Source organism: Pleurodeles waltl, chromosome 6 (assembly GCF_031143425.1).
Source record: "Pleurodeles waltl isolate 20211129_DDA chromosome 6, aPleWal1.hap1.20221129, whole genome shotgun sequence".
Classification (NCBI taxonomy): domain Eukaryota; kingdom Metazoa; phylum Chordata; class Amphibia; order Caudata; family Salamandridae; genus Pleurodeles; species Pleurodeles waltl.
This window is the reverse complement of record NC_090445.1, coordinates 1,096,508,913-1,096,530,569: the sequence shown is the minus strand read 5'-3', so window position 1 is coordinate 1,096,530,569 and position 21,657 is coordinate 1,096,508,913. Positions and strand designations below refer to the sequence as shown.

General features: G+C 41.6%; 1 protein-coding gene across 1 annotated transcript in view; it reads right to left on the bottom strand.

The window, feature by feature from the left end:
- The window catches only part of RET (ret proto-oncogene), a 192,597-nt gene that overhangs the window by 45,178 nt on the left and 125,762 nt on the right, over nt 1–21,657 (bottom strand). The window contains exons 4-9 of the mRNA XM_069240197.1: nt 17,564–17,805; nt 12,564–12,762; nt 10,663–10,862; nt 9,200–9,452; nt 4,139–4,264; nt 1,414–1,524 (exon numbers count right to left, since the gene is read on the bottom strand). Of these exons, the coding sequence (XP_069096298.1) occupies nt 1,414–1,524; nt 4,139–4,264; nt 9,200–9,452; nt 10,663–10,862; nt 12,564–12,762; nt 17,564–17,805 (1,131 nt within the window). The remainder of the gene's footprint in view (nt 1–1,413; nt 1,525–4,138; nt 4,265–9,199; nt 9,453–10,662; nt 10,863–12,563; nt 12,763–17,563; nt 17,806–21,657) is intronic.

The window sequence follows — 21,657 nt, the reverse complement described above, 5'->3', positions numbered from 1 at the left end:
CTTACATGGCTAAAACCCAAAGACAGGGCGACAAATCCGGCGACCTCCTTGCTTGGCTGATTCATCAGGAGCACAGGGAGATGCCAATCCTTGAACTCAGAGCCCCCGCATGCCCAACCCTCAACACACAACTTGACATTCTCCGGAAATTCCGCAGGTATTATTCAGAAATTTACGGAACTCCAGGACAGGCACCGTTTCTCACACATCTGCCTCTACCACAAATCTCTGCAACACAGACGGAGACCTAAGATTCTGTCATAACCCCTGCTGATGTCAAACAGTTGATATGGGACTTGGCAGGGAACAAAACACCTGGCCTTGACAGGCTCCCCTTGGAATATTATATCCGGTTTCTCGTCTGGCCACAATGAGGCACTGTGTGTAGGAGAATTACAACCATCCCTTTGGGAATCCTTATTAACATTTCTCCCCAAGCTTAATAGGGACCTCATCAATGTCTGCTCCTATGCCCCTATTGCCATTCTGGGGGCAGACTACAAAATATTGGGTAAAATCCTGTCAACCAGATATGCACAAATCCTCCCAGAACTCATATGCTTTGATCAAAATGGATGGTTTCCCTGGTAGTAGCACATCACACAATCTCTGATGTTTGTTCCATGTGCAGGATTGGGTACAGGACACTGCGCACCTAATCCTTGACCTGGAGAAGTTGTTCGACTCACTCGACTGGGACTACCTGTTTCAGGTCATTCACTCATGGGCATTGGTGAGTGCTTAATGGCCTACACTCATCTTCTATATACCAAGCCCCTCTTTCGGGTCCGACGAGGGTGATACATCTCTGACCCATTCCTGATCCAAGTGGGGCACTTTTAATCACTTAATGCTGTGTGTCTCAACTTATGGTTTATGATTTGGACCATTCAGAAGAGGGGTTTTTCTGTGGCACAAATCTTTCGGGAGATTTCCTGCTGTTCTAAGACATATTTATGACAGTCTTTTTTTAACATGTTTGTATGTGTAATTGTGTTCACAGTCTGAAAAAGCCACGCTTCAGTGACGAAACACAAGTTGGCTACCTTGTTCTATCGTTGGAAACAAACAAAGGACTACATCACTACTGAATAAAAGTCTTTGGCATTGTGGATACATAGCATCGACGGATTTGTACCTGTGTTTGATTACTGTAAAATCGGACTAGTACTTTGAGTGCTGTGGTATAATTTTTGTTTTGATTGCAACATCCATTAGAGAAAATAGACCCAGCTTATGTAAACCACTGCCTTCTTTTCAAAATCAGAGGTTGTTGTTGATTTTGGCTGATTTAATAGGACACTCATAAGTAGGTATTACCCCTGGACTCCCCAACTCTTCCACTCATCAACTATTGCCTGGGAGCGCCCCTTTTCTTGACCAATATTGATTAGATATGACATTCGTTCATACTTGTGCAATCCTGTGGGCATATTGCGGGATCTCTACTCTCAACAATGTCACAGGTTCCATCAGGACAAGTCTGCAGGCTTGGTGTGCAGGTAGAATAATTTGTGCTGATACCTGTAAAGAAATAACACACAGAGTGTTAACAAGATGATGCATCAGAAATATACAATAATAGCACACTCTGCATAAGCATGGAGTGACAGAGTGTTGTATTTAGTAATAGCAAAGGGTTTAGAAAGTGGTTAAAGGAATATTATTATGAATCTAGACTCAGGAACATGAGTGTAACTAAAGCACTATTATTTAACTGAGGCATGAAACACTCAATATAGACTTAGCAACATTGGCGATGATTGAGCGCTATTAATCTCGTATTCTAAGGTGACGTATTAAAAAAAAAAAAATATTCCATTAGGCACCTGAAATAGTTACAACTAATCCTACAAGTTGCTTGTAAACTGTTCCTCTGGCTTCTACTTCCAACTGATAACAAGTCACAGAACAAGAAATGCTCACTCAAAGAACATTCGACAGCACAATCCCACAATGCATCATTACAGCAAAGATATCAACCTTGAATACTAGGCTTTTTGGTGTCAGATGGGCGCACGTTGGTGGGGGCTTCCAGCTCCCTCTTCTCTTGTACGGTGCACGGCTGTACCTCTCAGCTCAAATGATTGACATGGGGGAGTCAGAACTGTGTAAGTATGCAAGCTTGTGGACTTACAGCGGGAGCACCCCTGGAAGTTATAAAAATCATAGGTTGAGGGACATGTTTCTTCACCTGCAGGCCTTGGACGGCTCACGGACTGGACATGCACCATCTTATTAAAAACTCACCCATGCTAATAACTGTCATTTTTAGTTGGGGATGAACATTGTTTTGTGTTGTCAGTAATATGAGTATCACAGTTTTCCTTTTGGATTTAGGGGGATGCTGAGGCTAGTATTGCTCCAGTTGCTTAGTAATAGTAGTGGGACACTTTATATGCCACAGAATAACATGTTAAGGTCTTACAAGTGTAATTTGGCCCGACAGCATGGGCTGCAGAAGAGAGATTACTTGGGGGATACAGTACAGGGCAGCCAATGCTTCTGTCCTATGCGTCCCCAGCCGAGGAGGACAAGAAGGCAAACAGGGGAGATCGGGTCACGTATGTGGCATCTGTGGATGGCAGCCCAGGATCAAATCCAAAGTACTAGTGTTTGATGACCGTTTGTCCCCTCAAGCATGAGGCTGGTTTTGCCATCTTAGACAATCAATTTTCGATTGTTCAGCACTTGGGATTAAGATGTGCACTATCTTTACTTGGCCAGTTTAAAATTGCGAGATTGGTTGTGGACCGAAACAATGCTGGCCTCAAAAGTGAAGCTGATATAAATACTATTTCTAAGTTGTTGTTTGTTCATTACCTTATATTCTTGTCTTAGGGTGACATCTGGATGAATTTTAACAAATTTGAGTTATATATTAAAGCTATGTGTTGTTTATTGTTTTTGTAATTAAATATAACACATTCTATCCAAAGCTATAACACTTGGGTCTGTGTATTCTTTTAGGGGAAAACAGGGGCTTACACATCCTTGGGCTGTGTTGGAACCAGCTTGCTTGGACATGCTTGGAACTGATATAGTTCAACCAGTCACTCCTGCCTTAAAATCTTGAGATTGCTCAAATAATTACAGCAGGATTCAGACAAGCCTTTTAACTCATTCCCTTCACTTCCCCATGTGCTCATTAAGGCACAATATTTGCGGTGGGCTCTACTTGTACTTTATAGGGAGCCCCATTGATATGCCACATAGCAGCTACACGCTTGGGTATGTGAAATGGAGAAGTGTCTTGGTCTCTGCCTAAAGATTTTAATGTCAATAATTTATCGAACATGCAATAAAATAGATGGAAATATGAGTGAGAGGTTTAGCAAGAAAGGCATATAATCTGCTTAATATTTGCCCAAATGCTTTTAGGTAAACAGTCTTTGTGGTGGACAGATTGGCCGGCTCCTGGTCTTATTTCACAAGGGATGTGCTTTAATTCGCCTTGAGTACTCATTTGGATGCACCTTGCCTCTTATTTGGTGTTTTTTTTTTAGGTTGTGGCATAAAATCAATGAAAATCACTAAAAGCATCATTAGCAACGCAGTTGGGTCATCAAAACGTAACTATGGGGGGCATCAGGGGTGGGGCCTCTGCTATGGTGGAGGAGTATCACCCCACTGACGAAAAGCAGAAAAATAAAGGGATAATACAAGTACCCTTTATTTTTCCACCTTCGTAGAGTAGGGCGGGCCAGTCTCCTCCGCGTCAAGTGGAGGAGTAGTAGTATTTGCGCTTCTAAGTGTGCATGTCAGTTTGGTTGTCCATCTGAGGCCGGCCAAACTGACATGTACACTTAGAAATGCTCCACCCAGCTGTATTTTACAGCCGGGTGGAAACCAAGTGCAGTGCCCTACTCCCTCCCTGAGCAGCATTTCTGCCCGCTCAGGCCAATCGCTGGACTTCTTTCATGCTATGTAACAGCATGAAAGCAACGTCATGGTTGGTTGGGGAGGGACGCACACAAGACAAGGCGGCTGGGGGGAGAGGCGGATGGCAGAGGAGCAGGTAAGTCTATTTATTTTTTTTAACTGCCCCCGCTCTGCGTGCAACCCCGCACCCTCAACCCTTCCAGGCAGCAGCCGCTGTGACTGAGGAGCATGGGAGATGAGCTAAAAGAGTCCTTACCTTTGCCATCACCCTGTCTCCATTGGCACCTTCCAGTTAGTGTCCCCAATCCACCACATTCCTCACACTCGCCACGGTGCCTACTCTCAGAGCATGAGTAGGGGCATTCTTCCTCCTTATTCATAGCTGCAGGAAAAAGCAGAGAGCCTTTAAAGATACTTTGAAAGCCCAGAGCTCTTGATTCTGGACCTTGGTCCCATCCAAGCTTGTGAGTGGCTTTCTAATAAGCCCAATAATGCTACTATGTTTGGCATTCAAAATACCATTGATATACAGTCATTTCATTCTACATTTCATACAAAACCCTATCAATGAATTCCAAAAATGTATTGAATACAAATTAGAGAAGTACATTCAAGAAAAAAATATATATGTTTGGGTTAGGGGGTATGGTGAGTTTTAGGTTAGGTTCAGGAGTGGGTCCTCTCCATGTCAACATGGTGGCCCATAACAGGATGTTTGTTTCCCATGAATCCCAAGCCCTTCTCAGGACATGATGCCTCCTCCATTCCTACCACCATTTAGCCCTGAATGACCTCCTGGTGAGTCAAGCGTTTGAGACAAGAATCAAGCCTTTTGGGTCTTTCCTGCCCTTCTCTGCTCTTCCTGCCACTGTGCGTGCCCTTCCCCTCCCAACTTGGAGGTCCAGTCTCATTCACAGTGGCGGCTCCTCTGCTATGGCAGGGCACGGTCGCCCCGCTGCCAGCAGCAGCTGCAAAACATTAAAAATAAAACAATAATAACCAAAGGGGGGTGACAGGCAGAGAGGAGGAGTGGTGGCACGGCCGTCTGAGATGTCCCCAACCTGAGCTGTTTTTTGGGTTGGAGACAGCAGGCACAGGCCCCCAGTCTGCCTGGAAGTGCAAAGCGAGGGCGCTCAGGCCAATCCTGATGCTGAGAGCAACATCAGGATTGGCCGTAGGGCAGTCTGGGAGCCTGTGTGCAGTGGAGACCTGAAGTTTGGTGATGCGGATGCGGTGGGGATTGAAGTAAGTTTATTTTTTTATTTTGTTTTGTTTAGCACCAGGCCCCCTGCCCTGGATCCACCATGCATGCAGCAGAGCTCGCATCAGGGTTCTGACAGAGACAGGTTTTGAGCGTATGAGCAATACTAACCATTTGTTGCCCTTAAGCACATTGAATGAAAAAATTAATAGGCGAATATTGCCCTTTTGTATGTTGGGGCTCTTTATTTATATTTCGATTATCATTGTCTCCAAAACCCAAACAGATATTTGTGTGGAAAACAAAGTGGATATATGATTTATGCAGTATAATTAAAGCTCAATGGGTTCTCCTTTTTGCAGATTTTTACTCATAAATGCAGACAAAAAACAATCTTTTTATCTTTCTGTATTTGTTTGTTAAAACGATAAGATCTTGTTATGGGTGTCTGACATACTGTCAAGCTGATGGCTGTGCACAGGACATTTAAAATGTAATTCTACTTCCTGAAGGAACATAAATAGCTGCAGATGGCCAGGCGCATTCATACTACAATGGTAATGTTCTCAGGTGGGTGTTTTGGTTCATAAAATTTGACTACATTCTGCAGAGAGGGTGAGCATACATTAATAAGAAAAAATATGCAAACATATTTTAGACGTAAAGCAATATGTTTCCCTGCCAAAAATACACATGGATAAACATAGTAGTCTGGAATAGCAAGCAGAGGATAATGTTATACGTTAATATTAGAGCCATAATATCAAGGACAAAAACATCTATCCATACTTATCTGCCAATAATTTTGTCCTTGATATTATGGTTATGTTTTAGGTTATAGCAAGACACTCTACTTGGTATTCAGGACCCTGGCCATGGGTAAATGCAATCAGGAAAGTAAATAAAATAAGGCCCTGATTTATGCTGGCATAGCACTATTTCAACCCCACAACAGCGTCATTTTTATGAAGCTAATGTGTCATTGGAGGGCCAAAAACGCTATATTTACAAAGTGGTGCAATGCTTGCATTGTGTTAGTTTGTAACCCCTTGCACTAGATTATGCCTGCCTCAGGCATAATGTATGCAAGGGGGGCTTTCCGGCGCAAGGGGGGGGGCAAAAAAAGGCTTTGTGTCATTTTTATCTGCATTCTTTCATGCCTTCAGGAGCAGGCTTTAAAAAGAGGCTCCCATTGTGCTCAGTGGGCCTCTGGGTGCTTTGCAGGATTCGCGTCATAATTGTTTACGCTAATCCTGCAAAGCGCAAGACTAGCGTCAAAGATTATGATGCCAGTCCCCCTGACTACCACCATGGTGCACCATATTTTAAATATGGCGCACAATTGGTGGCGTTAGGGGGGCCCTAAGGGGCGCTACAGGGCAAAACAAAAGTGGTGCTGCACTAGGTGCATATCCACTTTTCATAAATCTTCCCATAAATGCCTTAAAATTGGAAGCCCTAATTAGGGTAGTTTAATGCAGGTGTACTGGTGGGAAGACTGACGCTGGCAGGAGCTCGACTGAGGCTGTCATTATGAGCTCACCAGAGGATTTGGTGTTATTTATCAAACCCGGTGAAATACGATACCCTGTGATTCGTAAATCAAAATGCGCAATAAATACAAGTTTACCCCTAAAAAATGGACATAACATGCAGATTTTGACTTCTTGCTGAAATGTAAAGGGGGGATCCAGAGGGTGCAAACGTTATTGCACCACTTGTACGCAAATGTGTCTGCACGTAGAACGTCATTTAATGTGTCTGTCTTTAATGAGGCCTTTGGGGAGTTGTGAAGCAATGAGAATGGCAGAGGATGGCCAGAGCCCGACCTTCTTATCCCCTTTCACCTGGAAAAGGGTGCTTGCCACCTTCTTCCAATAAACTCCCTTCCATACTGGGCCACCCATATAATCTTGAAGCGCAGCCCTTTGCACGCTTGCTTTTTTGTAGCAAGCAGGCGGATAAAGCGCTGCAATGGTGGACCACTGTTATTTTTTTTTTTATGCAAGAGTTCATCCCCGGTGCAGGCCCATTTTGCACACTTAAGCCCATATTTATACTTTTTTAGTGCCGCATTTGCACCACTTTTTGACGCAAGGCGCAAACTTACAAAATACAATTGACGTCAAAAAGTATAAATATGGGCCTTAGGCCATTAACTTGGGCAAGTCAGAAACTGGAGACGTCTCATTAAAGAACTAATCCACGTCCTGGAAGTGTTGGGTATCACCAATTAACAAAGCATATTTCCTTAAGTCTTGACTGGACAAGATCTCCGAGGCCACCTAAACTAGGGAAACAACACAACTTCAGCCATGAAGAAGCAACAGGTTTCTTTCAAAACGGAACGTAAAGAGATGAGGGAACAAAAGTAACAGAAAAACAAAGGTAAAGCTTGATACCAAGTAGGAATTGTTAATTTCAATGAGTCATAATAGACAAGATTAGGCCTGGCTGTCACAATCTGCTATTATAATATTAACTTGTTTTAAGTGTTCTAAATAACAGGTGTTTTTAATGCCCAATTTAATTGTACTTGAATAACAAAGTCGGAGAGACTGAAGACTGAGTTGATCATGTCAGAATTCGTACTCACGACTTTCAGACCACAGCAGATGTCAGCAGCGAGTATTTAACACACCGAGGAGCCTTTGCCAGCATTATTTCCAGTGTGCTTCTATTTTCTGGCAACGATTCCACACTGCTAAATTCTCTAGTTTAAGTCCATGCGACGGATTGTCAGAATTTCTTGAGGTTTCTTAGTGGACAAGTGCTACTGGGATATATTCAAGGTTCATGACGCTATAATCATTATCATTTAAACTTAAATAGTAATACCTATATTCAGAGCACATCCAAGCACTCTTGACACTAAGGCAAGTAACTATTATATCAAACAGAGTTTAATGTGAGCAGGACCCTGGGTGGGGCGCGATGAGCAGAGGCCACATGTACACCCAGAAATGGCTAATACACAATTGTAATGAAAACGAATACTATTTTAAATCTTCCGGATCTCACCAATATGTCCCAACAAACTAGAAGATGTACAGTGTATTTGGAACAAAATGTACACTGAACTAATGGAAACAGAGTGCTTTGGGTGTCCTTTGCAACCACTAGGCCCAAAGCTTTGACACACTCCTATAGTGCTTGTTCAAGCGTGAGTTTGTTTCCAAAGGCTGGAACCTGCATAGGCAACAACATTCTTAACTGTATCTTAAATTAGATGTACTCCTTTATCACATGTGTGACCTGTCATCTCTCCTGAGCCCCTGACTGACTCCGGTCCCCTTGCCCCATAAAAATAATACAGTCTTAATAACTTCATCAGGTAAGAACACATAGGTAAGTATGGGTTTATTCTACTTAACTACACGTAAATTACCATGACTAAATACGTACGTATGTATATATGTACAAATAGGTATATCCAGGGCCAATGAAATTATGCGATTCTGTGGCTGCAGTGTTTTTTTGCATAATTATGGGTTTACTACATATGCCGCATAATCCATCATCTGTTGAATAATTTGAAGATTTTGACAAAATAAATTGTTTCTAGTGCAAACGGATCTAAAGCTACTAAAAATGCAGTGACGTGCTGCTGCGCAGTGGACGGACATTTCCAAAGTCTTATTGGCCACCATTCAGTAGCTTATGCTGTATTTGAGCGTTAAATAGCTACTAATGAGGTGAAACCTATGCTAAAATAGTGTTAGCAAGTGTAAAAATGACAAAATAATGAATTCATACTGTCACTAAATGTGCCACATTGTGCCACATAATTTGCCCTTTCTTGCGCATAATTTAGTCAACCCTGCCACATAATTCGGTCACGACCTGCCACATAATTCCAGTGGCCCTGCATATATCATACGCATATACACATGATTACAAATATTTTTGTACTGAATATTCTGATATACTACTCTTGTGTAATTCTGCAGTCTAGTAAATCACTAGTAAATCCAGTAAATCACTTCTGATTTCCTCAGTAAACATAAAGAGAGTGAAACCAAGATATCTAACACTGATGACAATTGATCGTCAGGGGAGATAGGGGAGAATGAAAAAGCACAAAACACAGAATGTCAAAGAAATGCCAGGACGTACGTATTCCCTCCAGCAGGATTGTAATCTGTGTTCTGACGTTTCTCTTGGTCGATTTGTCAGTGGCCTGGACCACATATTGCAGCTCCTGTCCTTTGTAGTTGTGCAGTGCAGATGAGTTGTTCACGTAAAGGGTCGCAAAAGTATTTTCTCGCCCATGGAGCAGGCCCACCATGTAGCTGGAGTTCAAGTGCAACTTGTAGGTGATATTTATCCCAGCAAATTTCATGCAGTTCTCAATGCAGACCCTTCCAATCTGGGCTCATGAACAAAAAAGAAAGACAGCACTCAGGGCCCAGGTGAAAGCGACTGTGCAACAAATAATTAACTTGAGATTTCATTCTCGGTTCCAACCAACCTTCATTATTTACTAGTATTATGCTATGATGTTAAATTCATGACAGAGATCAAACTCTGTGGCATTACTAAGTGTTTATTTGAAATATACAAAATTGACCTGCGATTTGCAGTTAGCACTGAAAGCACAATGCACATCTGCCAACCCTGGTAAATCACAAGGAAAGGGAGTGGCAAAGGGAGTGCCCCCACCCCTCAGTGTCCTGCTACGGCTTCTGTGGTTGCAATGCGCTGCCAGGTCGCGTGTTGCAGAATTCAGGTGGTAACCAGTTGCAAAGCCAAAACTGTACATCGGTGACAATGATCATTGTGTATTTCGCTGCTATTGATAGGGGGACTTACTGTTGTCCTTCCATCTTCTGCTCCCCCCCACCCCCCATGCTTCTGTCACAATGTGCAGTTGTTTGTGGCATTGTGAACCCTGTCTATTTCAAGGCAGGAGCCAAAATGCCAGCACGTTATTGCAGATATAAAGGCGGGCGCCTGCAGTCTGTTCCAGACCTCCATCTTTGTACTCTCTGCTGTGCATAATAAGGGGCAGAGCTGATTCAGCCGCCATTAAGGTTCACGTTCTGGGGCATGCGTACTACACTGCACTCAGCCCCTTGACGCAGGGAAGGAGTACATAAAAAGGTGCTTCGCAGGCCAAGACTGCACTAAACTGCTCTACTCTGTGGCTAGCTTTCTTTGGATCTCTGACCAGTGGCTGAGGGTCAATTTTATGATGGTGGAATGGAGAGATCTTGGGTATAATCTTGGCTGTGCAGGATGATCCTGGGCAAAGCATTTAATGTCACTGCGCATCTGTCGCCCTCCAGCATTTCAAACTCTATTAAAACAAAAACAAATATCGACAACTATTCTTAATGTATATTTGTGAGCCTGAATCATATTACAGAATGGGCCCTGACGTTGTCTAGTTACAGAACGATGACCACATTTGCTATTTTTATAAATAAATAAAAACGGAAGCAGATGTGCCCCAGCGACATTATCTTTTCTGTCCGAAATGTGTGATGCAGGTGGTTACTTATTAAAGTGCCGCATTCTTAACAAGTGCAGACTCACATACAATAAAGACTTTGACCAAATTCAGAGGCTGCCTTCACCTGAGCGAAGCGGTCTGCGTTCCTGTTTAGGGTGAACAGGTATGTCATATTCGGAAACTGGATGCTGACGGGGAGGACCGTCACGTCGAAGTGGAGCCGGACCACACCGTCTGGGCCTTGGTACTCGGTGTCGTTCACCAGCACTTCCACTTTCACCGAGCGACTTTCCATGGTTGCCAAAGTTCTCTTCAGGACAAGCTCTGCCAAAAGGAAACACTGCGCCTTACCCATCGGCCTTACAATACACTTCAAAGTCTACAAAAACAAGGAGGATTTACTTTGTTACACACTAAAGTTTGAGTGAAAAAGATTTTGGAAGAGAAATTCAAGGCTTGAATAATCCTATAGTAAGTTGGCATTTTTATGGCCTAGGTGAGTTTTGTGATGGGGCAGTCCAATTTTAGGTGTAGTTTCAATTTAGTGCCCTTTGAGCAGGGATGGGGTCACCTAAATCTTAAACAACGTGATTTTAGGCCTCGATGTGTTTAAAATACATAGGTGTGCTTTGTTTCATTGCAGTGTTGGTTTTGACATCCACTTTACATGTAACTTACTCACTTAAACACATCCATGGATCGAGAACACATGACGTTCAATTTGCTGCTGCTGTTGGTATGCTCTCAGAGTTGTGAGAAAGGGTGTGACTATTGCAATACAATGCAATCTGAGGGTCATGAGATGCCAGTCTTTAGCTGACAGAACTGTCTGAAGTGGCATCGTTTTTAGAGATCGGAACACTTGAGGCAGTGTAGAATTGGCACACCCACCCAGCACACCTACCAATGTTGGTTTGATACTGAGATAAACTCTCCAGGTGGTGGGTGACAAGAGTGCCAAGATAACAATTGGCAGCATACACATATATTGTCATATTGCCTTGGATGGTTTATGTTTGCATGTTTATCCTCACTATAACAAAACAATTATTTCCTACTATTTCTTTTAATGTTATATCTTGCAATACACTTGGCTAGATAGGTTTCCAGTGGAATATTTATGGATTATTATGTAAAAGGTGTAACATATTTTAATATTTCCTACAATTTCTTTTAATGTTATATCTTGCATTACACTTGGCTAGATAGGTTTCCAGTGGACTATTTATGGATTATTATGTAAAAGGTGTAACAAACTAAATAGTTATAGGATAAAGTCTTCAATCATGTGTGGCTGTGGGTCAAGGCCACTGTGGGGCACTAATGCACCAACATATGGATTGTCAGTGTTTGGTTCAAGATCAGTTGTGGTGTGGTGGGTGGTTCTTTTTGGTTCGACGAGGAACAGCTAGTGTTAATTTTGTTTCTTGCTAACTGTGGACTTTAAAGTATCCCACGTGCTCTGGCATCAATCTTCTCACAATTCTAAAAGGCGTTGTACACTTGTGCAAATTGCCAAGTGGAATAACAACTGAGCTTCCTTTTGGGGTGGGAACTTTGCAACCTGTGTTGCTAAGCTTTTATTTGACCTATTTCCAGTTTATTTATTTAATACTGTTGTGCAGTGGTTAATTTGTGTCAGTGGCTGACGGTAGTGGGCACTGGAAGTTATTTTTCGGGATTGGAACTTATTTTCTACCATCATACTTTGTACCAGAGTAAGAGAGGGAAAGGCAGAAAATGGGAAAATGAAGAGTAAGGTAAAAAAAAAAAATTTGACAAAGGGATAAAGCAGGGACAAGATATAACCTGCAAGAGTGAGATAATTAGGAAGGAACTGCAGGATGGTGTATGAAAGAGGTATGAGGTGGAAGAAAGCCTGGGCACCATGGTGTATGGTGGCCCTGACATTTGGTAGCACCAGAGGTAGCCTCCTAAAAAGAAAAATTGAACCTCTGCACTTTTTCTTTTTTTTCAACAAATGAAGGTCTTGGTTTCGTTGAAGACAAAAAGTAAAGTTCTTACTGTACTCATGCAGGGTGCCACGGACCAGGCTGCCATTTGGGCTGAATTTTGTTTCTTGGAAGGTGTACTCCACACGGAAAGCTTCACTGATCCACGGGTCGGTGCTGTTGATGATTCCAGTGTACTTCTTGCCTTTGTCCAGAGCTACGGCCGTGGTGGTGTCAGCATCGCAAACTGTCAGCGAAGCCAAGACCGTTCCCTGCAAGAGAGCAAAGACCATGGTCAACTTTCAGGGAAAGTGAGGCAATATCTCAACCCCTGGCAGCAAGGAGGGTAGAGGCGGATGGTCCATCAAGGAAAAGTTTACCGACAGTTAGGTTCTTTCAAATGTAGCTATGACAGAGACATGATGAATAATAGGTCGTGTACCAAGTCCTCTGTAATTAGATAATTGTTCTACATGTATCAGAATGTTTATTTTGGCAAAATCCATGAATGCTCTATGTGGAGTATAAGTTTGGCCCTCCTGTACTAAATGCATTTTTATAGCGATGTGAGGGCTGAGAGCAAGCTTTGTTTAGAAAATGGCTGCCATTCCCTTCTTTCCCATACAGTAACATTCACATTCTTGCTCTGCTCATAAAACATACAAACTCAGACCTACTTAACTATTGCTAACACCTGAGCACATACTAAAAAGGATGCCTTTTTTGAAAATCTTTGCATTGTAAATTACAAAACTACCTACAAAGGAACTAACAGTCTATTAACTTTTTCAACAGACTCCGACTATGGGTTCTCAGAGCGATGGTGCAATGAAATTGCAAGCTTTACGCTGGGCATAAGGTAGCCTGATAGAGAGTGGACTTAAAGCGCTTTTAATCCCAAATCTTATCATTTAAAATAATTTGAAAGTGCCCTCCAAAATGATGTAGGTCATTCTGACAATTTTTATGTCACAGTTTAAATATTCTTAACCAGCCAAAACTTTACAAAGGGGATTGAGGTATGTGCCCCAGGAAAAGCATTCACCAACTAATATATACTGTTAAGTGAAATCAGAAGATGGCATCATGAAGGAAGAATCCAAACATTATGCTGTTGCTTGTTTTTTTTTCTTCCAGTCAATTTACTGTGTATAATTACCAATATACGGAGCCATAGCGAAAAAAGAGACTTTGGTGATCCATCCATCAAATAAGATTTGATAATAGACAATGTCCACTTTTATCTTTAGTTTTCTGACATAACATATTTAACATCTCAGACACTACAAGTCTGATCAGCAATTCATTTGCAGAACATATTTTGTTAAGTACGTTGGCAAAATACTGTTGCTTATGTCAGGAACTGGCATAGTGGCTGGTGAAGGTTGAGTCCTCTTTCTTGCCCTTCTGGACAGTCCTTTAAACTACCCTGTTGTACACACTTTGAGTTTGAACACCAGAGATGTACCGAATCCTCCCAAAAAGTGTTACTGCAAATTGGGTATCTGATTAATGAAGGTGCTTGGATGCTAGGACAGGAATTCTACGGACAAGATATACGAGTTTAAAAAAGGAAGCAAATGTGCGTGAAGTAAGTGAAGACATACACCAGGGTTGGACTGGCCTGTAGGACAATCAGGTAGTGCCCGATGGACTGGTCTGATGTGTCAGAGCTTATTTGCTGATCATTGGCCTATTTAATGGTTTGCTGGGCTAGGTTTTGCTGTTGATTTCCCTGGTATTAAAACAAACATTCCCCGCAGGAAGCTCAAATCCATGCAGCCTAACATACTTTGCAAAACATTTAAACAGATCGTCTTTACAAGTTCACACCTGCCCCAATTTGTAAACATAGATGACTTTTTTTTACCTATTAAATTCGTTAGTCCACTTTCATTTTGGTGATGTGGCCTATTTTGTGATCCTTGTGAATCGACAACACATACCCTTGCTCACTAGTTCTGCGTCCCTGCTGAAACATCACAGACCCCACCTAGGACCTTGTTACGAGTAACCTCCTAATTATAACGGGGGTGATAGTAGACTGCCCTTATTCCTTTGGTTTTGCTACGATCACTGTAGTAGAAAGGTTGCTCAGAACATCTACCAGCATGTCTGTGCAGAACTTATTATGATACACAGATCTAGCCATTGCTCTTAGTTAACTAATGATTTCAGCCAATTAGAAGTTTTTAATGTATCTTTATATCTTATTCAAAAATATATACATTTGAAACAGCATTTTTGCCCGTTAATGCCACTTCATGTTAAGGTGACATTCACCATTAGCGTGAGCCTTCCCATTAACAAAATGTTTTTAAGAGTTCTAGAATTAGGTTATGCTGACTAAAAGCATCTTATTTTTGTCGTCATACTCCTAAAGGTGTACAAGCTTATATTGAATATACGCATCTCATTTTTGCATAGAATACTTGGAAGGTGCCAGTGCCTATCCCCTCTTCTAGAGCATTGCGATGCTTCTCCTGAAAAAAGTCGTATGAAAAGTCTAATGAGTGCATTTCGGTGTTTCTACAACACACCGTATTTTTAGTCACCGAATTCATGTTAAAATACTTTTGCCTACTTTTTCATCAGCATTGTGTCGTATTTCACATAATCGATGCATGACACGAAATACGATTCAAAAGGAGAGACTATATTTTCAATAGCAAGTGGCAAACAATGCATTTACTACTTTTGCCCACAAGATGGCACTGTGGATACTGTCAACTTGACGGGTCCTCTAGGGCAGAGGTCTTCAAACTGAAGAGCGCCCCCAACCACCTCCCTCCCCAAGGGGGCCTCAAGTGATCCCAGAGGGGGCGCCAGGCTCTGGCCAAAAGAAGCATTATACAGATAACATGCCTTCGTTTTAAGCAGAAACATGTTATTGCATTTTTAAAAAGATAACAGTACTTAACTGCAACATTTAAATAGGTCTAGACATATTTAAACATTACCATCTTTAGAAAACAATTGTGAAAAATTCTGAGGGGGTGAGCCAATGATTTTTATTTTTCAACTGGGTGGGGGGGCATTAAAACATTTGGAGACCACTGCTGTAGGGGCAGCTTCTGCCTACTATTGCCAGCTGGAGACTACAAACAATAAGACAAACACAACAACATTGCTATTAGTTTTGAGTCCGTGGATCAGCTGCAAGAGTCCTTTCAAAATTAGAATTGCGCATTCATACGATTAAGTCTTAGATTGACTTTACACCTACATTGCTTATTCTGCTTCCTTTACTGAGCGTCTCACTGTATAACACTTCAATTAAAATAAATTGAGCAGTTTTGATAAGCACCAGACTGAGAAATATATCCGTGTAACGTGATTAGTACCATTCATGTATTGTTACATTGATTTCTTCTGGCACAACATTATTATCGGCTCTCGCAAAAGACTCGGGCAGATACGTGCAATAAACTATATTCCCAAAACCATGTATGACGATTGACCTTGAATGAAAGTTATTGATTGATCGCTTTCCTTCTTTTCTATCGAACACCCCTCACCTTCCTCTCCCTCCTCCGCAGGCCTTACTGGCCATAAATGCAGCCTAATTTGTTTTGTGCCTGTCTGTCTCATTCGCTACTGTAACTCTGCAAACTGACCATTCCTTTTCTCATACATAACAAACTCTGCTTCTGTTTAACCATCACCTTGTAATCAAACAATGTCTAACCCTTCTTGCCTGTCTACTCATCACACCTTCCATTTGCATGAACTCACACTAATGATCACACCTAGCCCTTGTTAATCTAATCTACCACAAACCAATTGGAGGAATGCATTGAGCAGTTTCTTAAGAGCAAATGACCAATGCCAATAACCAACAATAATTCGATTAATCACCTAATATGGGTTCCAGAGTAGTATGATACCCACATAAAATGTTTCAATGCCTCTTTAGGAGCAGTAAGCGCTACATAGATGCAATTAGAATGCTGTCCAACTTGAGCAGAAAGGATCGTGGGCAGTTTGGCTGCTGAAACTATCACCTCGATGTCACAATGTCACACAAAAATTAGTCCAACATCTTTATGGCATGACTGATATATGGTAGAATTCTCGATATTTGTTGCGGAAGCTAAGGAGAGCACCCAAGCCAGACGTGGTTTGCTTATGTGTAACAACAGGGGTACAGTTTGTATTCACTGATGAAACACTGCACACACGATGCTATTTTTGTGCTCATGTGGGACTACGTCTTAGGCAACTGTTACTTTGGTCCAGTGTGTTGCTGCTACCAATGGTTAGATCCATCGCAATCTGACAGGGGGGAAACACATGGGTAGTCAATGACATGATGAAATGCCGGCCCGTGTTCTATTAATTTGCCCCAAGATGTTTTCCAAATGTAACACAATACATTCACTGTATTTCCCTTCAGGCTAGAATTTGAATTGGTTACATTGTTTTAAGTGTATGTTTTCAGGATATATCTAATGGAGTGTTTGCATTACAACCCAGTGTTTACTATTTGCACATAATATGTAAATTGTATGAGGTGTTGTCACTTTATTTCCTTTTGCGTCTATGGCTGAATTTCTATACTTTAAGACTTTTTAGTTTTATAAGAAATACTAACGTTTCTTACAGCTACTAGTGCTAAAAATAACACTGCGTTTTAAGTGTCCTTTCTGCAATATTTTTGTGTATTGTATGTTGGAAATGCTATGAATTGTACACATGACAGGGGTCGTCATTGCACAGTTCATTTTATGAACTTTCGTAGTAAGGAAGTCTGAATCAGGCTGTATGTCAGAATACTGCATATACAAATGTGTGCCATAAATATTTTGTCTTCAATGTAATTTACAAAAATACTACCATGTTGTGTAGATTTTCTGTTATTTACTTCCATGGGGGATGCTTTTGTAGACAATTATAGGTCACAATATTTATGTAAATGTAATATCAGGCAATATTCTGACAACGATATTCTGGCACCAATTACTGACTCAGCAACCATCAGATTTTTTAAACTGTGGCCTTCTGGGTGGACACAGTTTCTTGCGCATTATCCCTCTTGAACAACTTTGACCATAGATCAATGAGTGAGGCTACCTCTTTCCGTCTGAACTCCACCACGGCCTCTGCTGTGTCAGTGCCATTGAGGAGGAAGGGTGGGGTGTCGTCCTCATCGTAGACGCTGACAAGGAAGGGCTCGACCACCTCAGTCTCTCTGGAACCCTCTTGTACGGTGCACTTGACCATCATCTCATAGACTTCTCTCTGCTCCCGGTCCAGAATACGCGACACCCTGACCTCCGAGGTCTCCTCATTGTAAGAAAATGGGAACCCTTCCTCTGAAAGTTAACAGAACCAAGTGAGACGGAAAACAAGGGCAATAACACATTGTATTTTTTCCATTCCTGTCACCCTTTGTGGCTGTTGTGGTTACAGCTCGACACACACTAATGAAGAAATACAGCAACATAACAACCAATGGACATGATCTCCTGAAAAACTGGGGAACTCATTCACCATCTTGCACAGCTTTCAGAATCACACACTATGCTAAGGTTTGTTACCTCCAATAGCAGGGTTCTCGACACCAAGCACAGCAAATGAGAGAGGTGAGCTGGAAAGGCATTGTGGGAATTGATCCCTGTGACCACGAGAATTTCACAATATAAAGTCCATCAGCAGCAGTCAAATTCCATAACATGCAGTACTGGGTAAGGCAGTGTGGCTGGATATGAGACTGCCATAGGTCAAGGTGAAGGTCAGTGAGGATGAGTGTCAGGTGTTTGAGGATCCCAGTGGCACACTCCCAGGAAGCAGCCTCGTTCTACTGAACCTGGACTTCCTTCAGTGAGCAGCTTCATGCAGAATGCATGTTGATATAAAGGAATGGGGTCGCAATGTCAAACACAGTAAAATGCCTATATTAGCCACAGCCTTCTTGAAGTGAAACTCAAAAGTTCCGGTATCCTGGTTTGCACAAAAAACTGGAATCTAGTTTTATTTACCAGTGACAAATAGCCATTTCAGAGCTCACCATAATCGACTTCCTGGCTATAAAATCATCTCACAAACCTTGTCCAGAGTCAGCTTCAATTAATTCCACTCAACTCAAAATGTATGAATTTACCATAGAAGTGACCCCGACAAGCACAAGGCAAAAGTTGTCCATGGATCAATTCGGGTTATATGAATAGGGCTTGCTTAATTTACAGAAAATGTTATTTAAAGCATTGTTTTAATGTGCCTTGGCTCAACAATTGCCATTGATTTAGTAGCATAGGAGAAAAAGCAAACCAACCTTTGAGATGTTTACTCAGGCCTACTCTCGGGCGCGCAGGTCAACATGTCACTCATAGGATTCTGCTGCATTGGGGTAAAACTTTTATCTGAATGTCAGTGCTATACTTCTGACAATCACTTTACTAGAGGTGCACATTAACAACTACGACAAAAATAATAGTCACTCGTTGTGAATAACACACAAATATGTGATAGAACATTACTAAGGGCAATTTTTAGCAAACAAATGGTGAAAAATACATATGTGCACCTATTTTGAGTAGATTACTTGTATTTATCTCACATTGCATTCTCACTCGGCACTAGCTAAAAGCGCATGTGCAAATCGTAAGTGGGCATAATTAGCACTCATTTCTCAATTGCTAGAAGAACAAAAACAGGGACAGACGTCATCTGGGTCTACATGATACCTGTCAATGATTACAAAGAACATGTCTTCTTCGTGTAACATCCATGCCTGAAGAATGGAAAGTGCTGTCTCTTAGATATTCTAAAGTGGAATCTACTTCAAAGCAACACTCCTTCTTAGTGGCTAATGTAAACAATTTCCTGATCTCATCAGTGTTGGCTGCTGACTTTTGAAAGTGGTGGGGCATATATAAATGCTTCAAATGTTAAATAGCTAGATAGCCATACTTTCTCTATTTGGTAACTGTGGGAGTCTCCCCTGAAAAAACACTTGAGGTAAATATGTGACAAACAGTGCATTTTGGAGCACAATGTTCACAACAATTTGTTATAAATCGACAGGCCTTGAATAGGTAGGCCTTGAATAGGTACTTGTGAAATATTCCAGTTAATACAAGATTTTCCATGCGGTAGGGGCATCCCTTAAGGTTATTCCTACTTTGGAGGCCTTTTTTCCTCCCAGACATTATTCGAGCTTTTAGCAGATGAAATGTGCGAGTGAACGACTTGTGAGCTGCAGGCTACCATGATACTTGTAATTCCAAGCCAGTGTAGCGGGTAACTCATGTTATCAGGTGCAAAGGAACTAACAGCCTCCCTATAATGGGACTCCAAGTCTTAAGAATGCGTACTTAGTCCAAAGAGGGCAGCCATTGGCCAAAATTTTAGTTTTAAAAGCTCTAATTCAGTCCCGTCTGCAACTGCGAATAATGCTTGATTGTTAAGACTCGAATTCACCAAATTGACCATAACAAGCTGAAGCCAGTGAAAAATCCCAAAGTAGCCGAAGTCTACCAATATGGCCAACTCGAAAGCTTCGCTGGCATATTCTGTTACAGTGCGCAGAAGTTAGAACTATTGCTTTGAAAACATTAGGAAAAAGATCAGACTTTGTGGACCAAATGACCTGGTGCAATATATGATATGTGACAACTTCTTGGAAGATGCAAAACATCATAAGATCCACTACAAAAGAAAATCAGAAACACCACTCAACTGTGCTTTCCAGCCCCAATGAAGAGGGTCAGGACTAACCTGAACTAATTTGCATTCAGCCAGTGCAGCTTTTGTAGACAAAATTCTAAAAAACGTAGACAATCTCCTGTAAAACATGGTTTAGATCCGAAGACACCTCCTAAGAAGGCACTCACAGGAGACACAGGATGTTCCCAGGAGTTTTTTGATGCTTAAAAAGAAAAAAATATAAAACAAGGTTTGCACTGTGTTGGGTGAGGGTTCCTTCACCAAAGGTATGCTTTTACAAATGTCTGTGTTTTCAAGGTGTGTCTCAGTCATCACACTCCTAGCCAGCCACACTCGAAGGCCGATCTCCTGGGAGACTGATTTAACATAGTGACATTTAGGCCCATAGTTATACTTTTTTTAGTGCCACATTTGTGTGATTTTTTTACGCAAAAGCAGTGCAAACTTACATTTGTTATTTGTAAGTTTGCGCCACTTTTGCGTCAAAAAGTGGCGCAAATGCAGTGCTAAAAAGTATAAATATGGGCCTTAGTCCTCTCCCGTTAGTTTTTCGAAGGTTTAGGCCAGTGAGGATGAACAGCTATCCCCTATAAACAGGACCGCTGGAATTATGTGAAAAGGGAGGAACAAATTATGCGCAGGGCTGTCTAAATTAGGCTGCAAGAAAAGGCACATGATGTGATGTAATGATATTATAACTGATCTATTTTCTAATTTTTACTCTGCTTAACATTGTGAATGAAGGTGTCCAAAGCATCAACAAGAGTCTCTGCATTTGATCTGTTTCATGTAGAAACAATCTTTTTCATTAAAATCTGCAAATTATGCAGCAGATCATGAAATACATGGTGAATGCAACAGATGATGAACTATCTGGCAATGAAGCCAATCCATAGGCATGTTTAAACCAGTGCGGCCACAGAATTGCATAATTCCAGTAGCCCTGTCTACAAGGTCCTTTCTACTATGCAGTGCGACCAGAATTAATCTTCTGCCATGGGCTTTCCAGACATTCCACATGGTCACTGGATTGGTATTATTATGCAGCTGCTGTGTTTTCCACATAATTATAGATTTATTGCACTTGCCATATAATTCACAGTTGCTGCATAATTTTCAGACTGCAAAAAAATGTTTTTAGCTCAAACATATCAAAAGTTATTGCAAGTGCTGCACTTTCTGCTTGGAAGTGACAGATCCTTTGCAAAGATAAATTGGTCGCCTTTCAGTAGCTGATTGTTGTATTCAGGGGCTGAACCAATATAAAAGATGTGATACTTGTGCTTGGACAATCCCACTGCATTTTAAAATTACAACATAGCAAAACGATACTGCACAAAACGTTCTGCTTATGCGGCATAATTTGTCTTTTCCTTCTGAATAACCTTGTGAACGTTAAGCATAACTTGGCCTTCCCTTACCACACATTTCCAGTGGCCGTGCCAATACTTTTCTCTGTCCAGTCGTTTCCTCTAACTTTTTCACTTCCACAACAGATT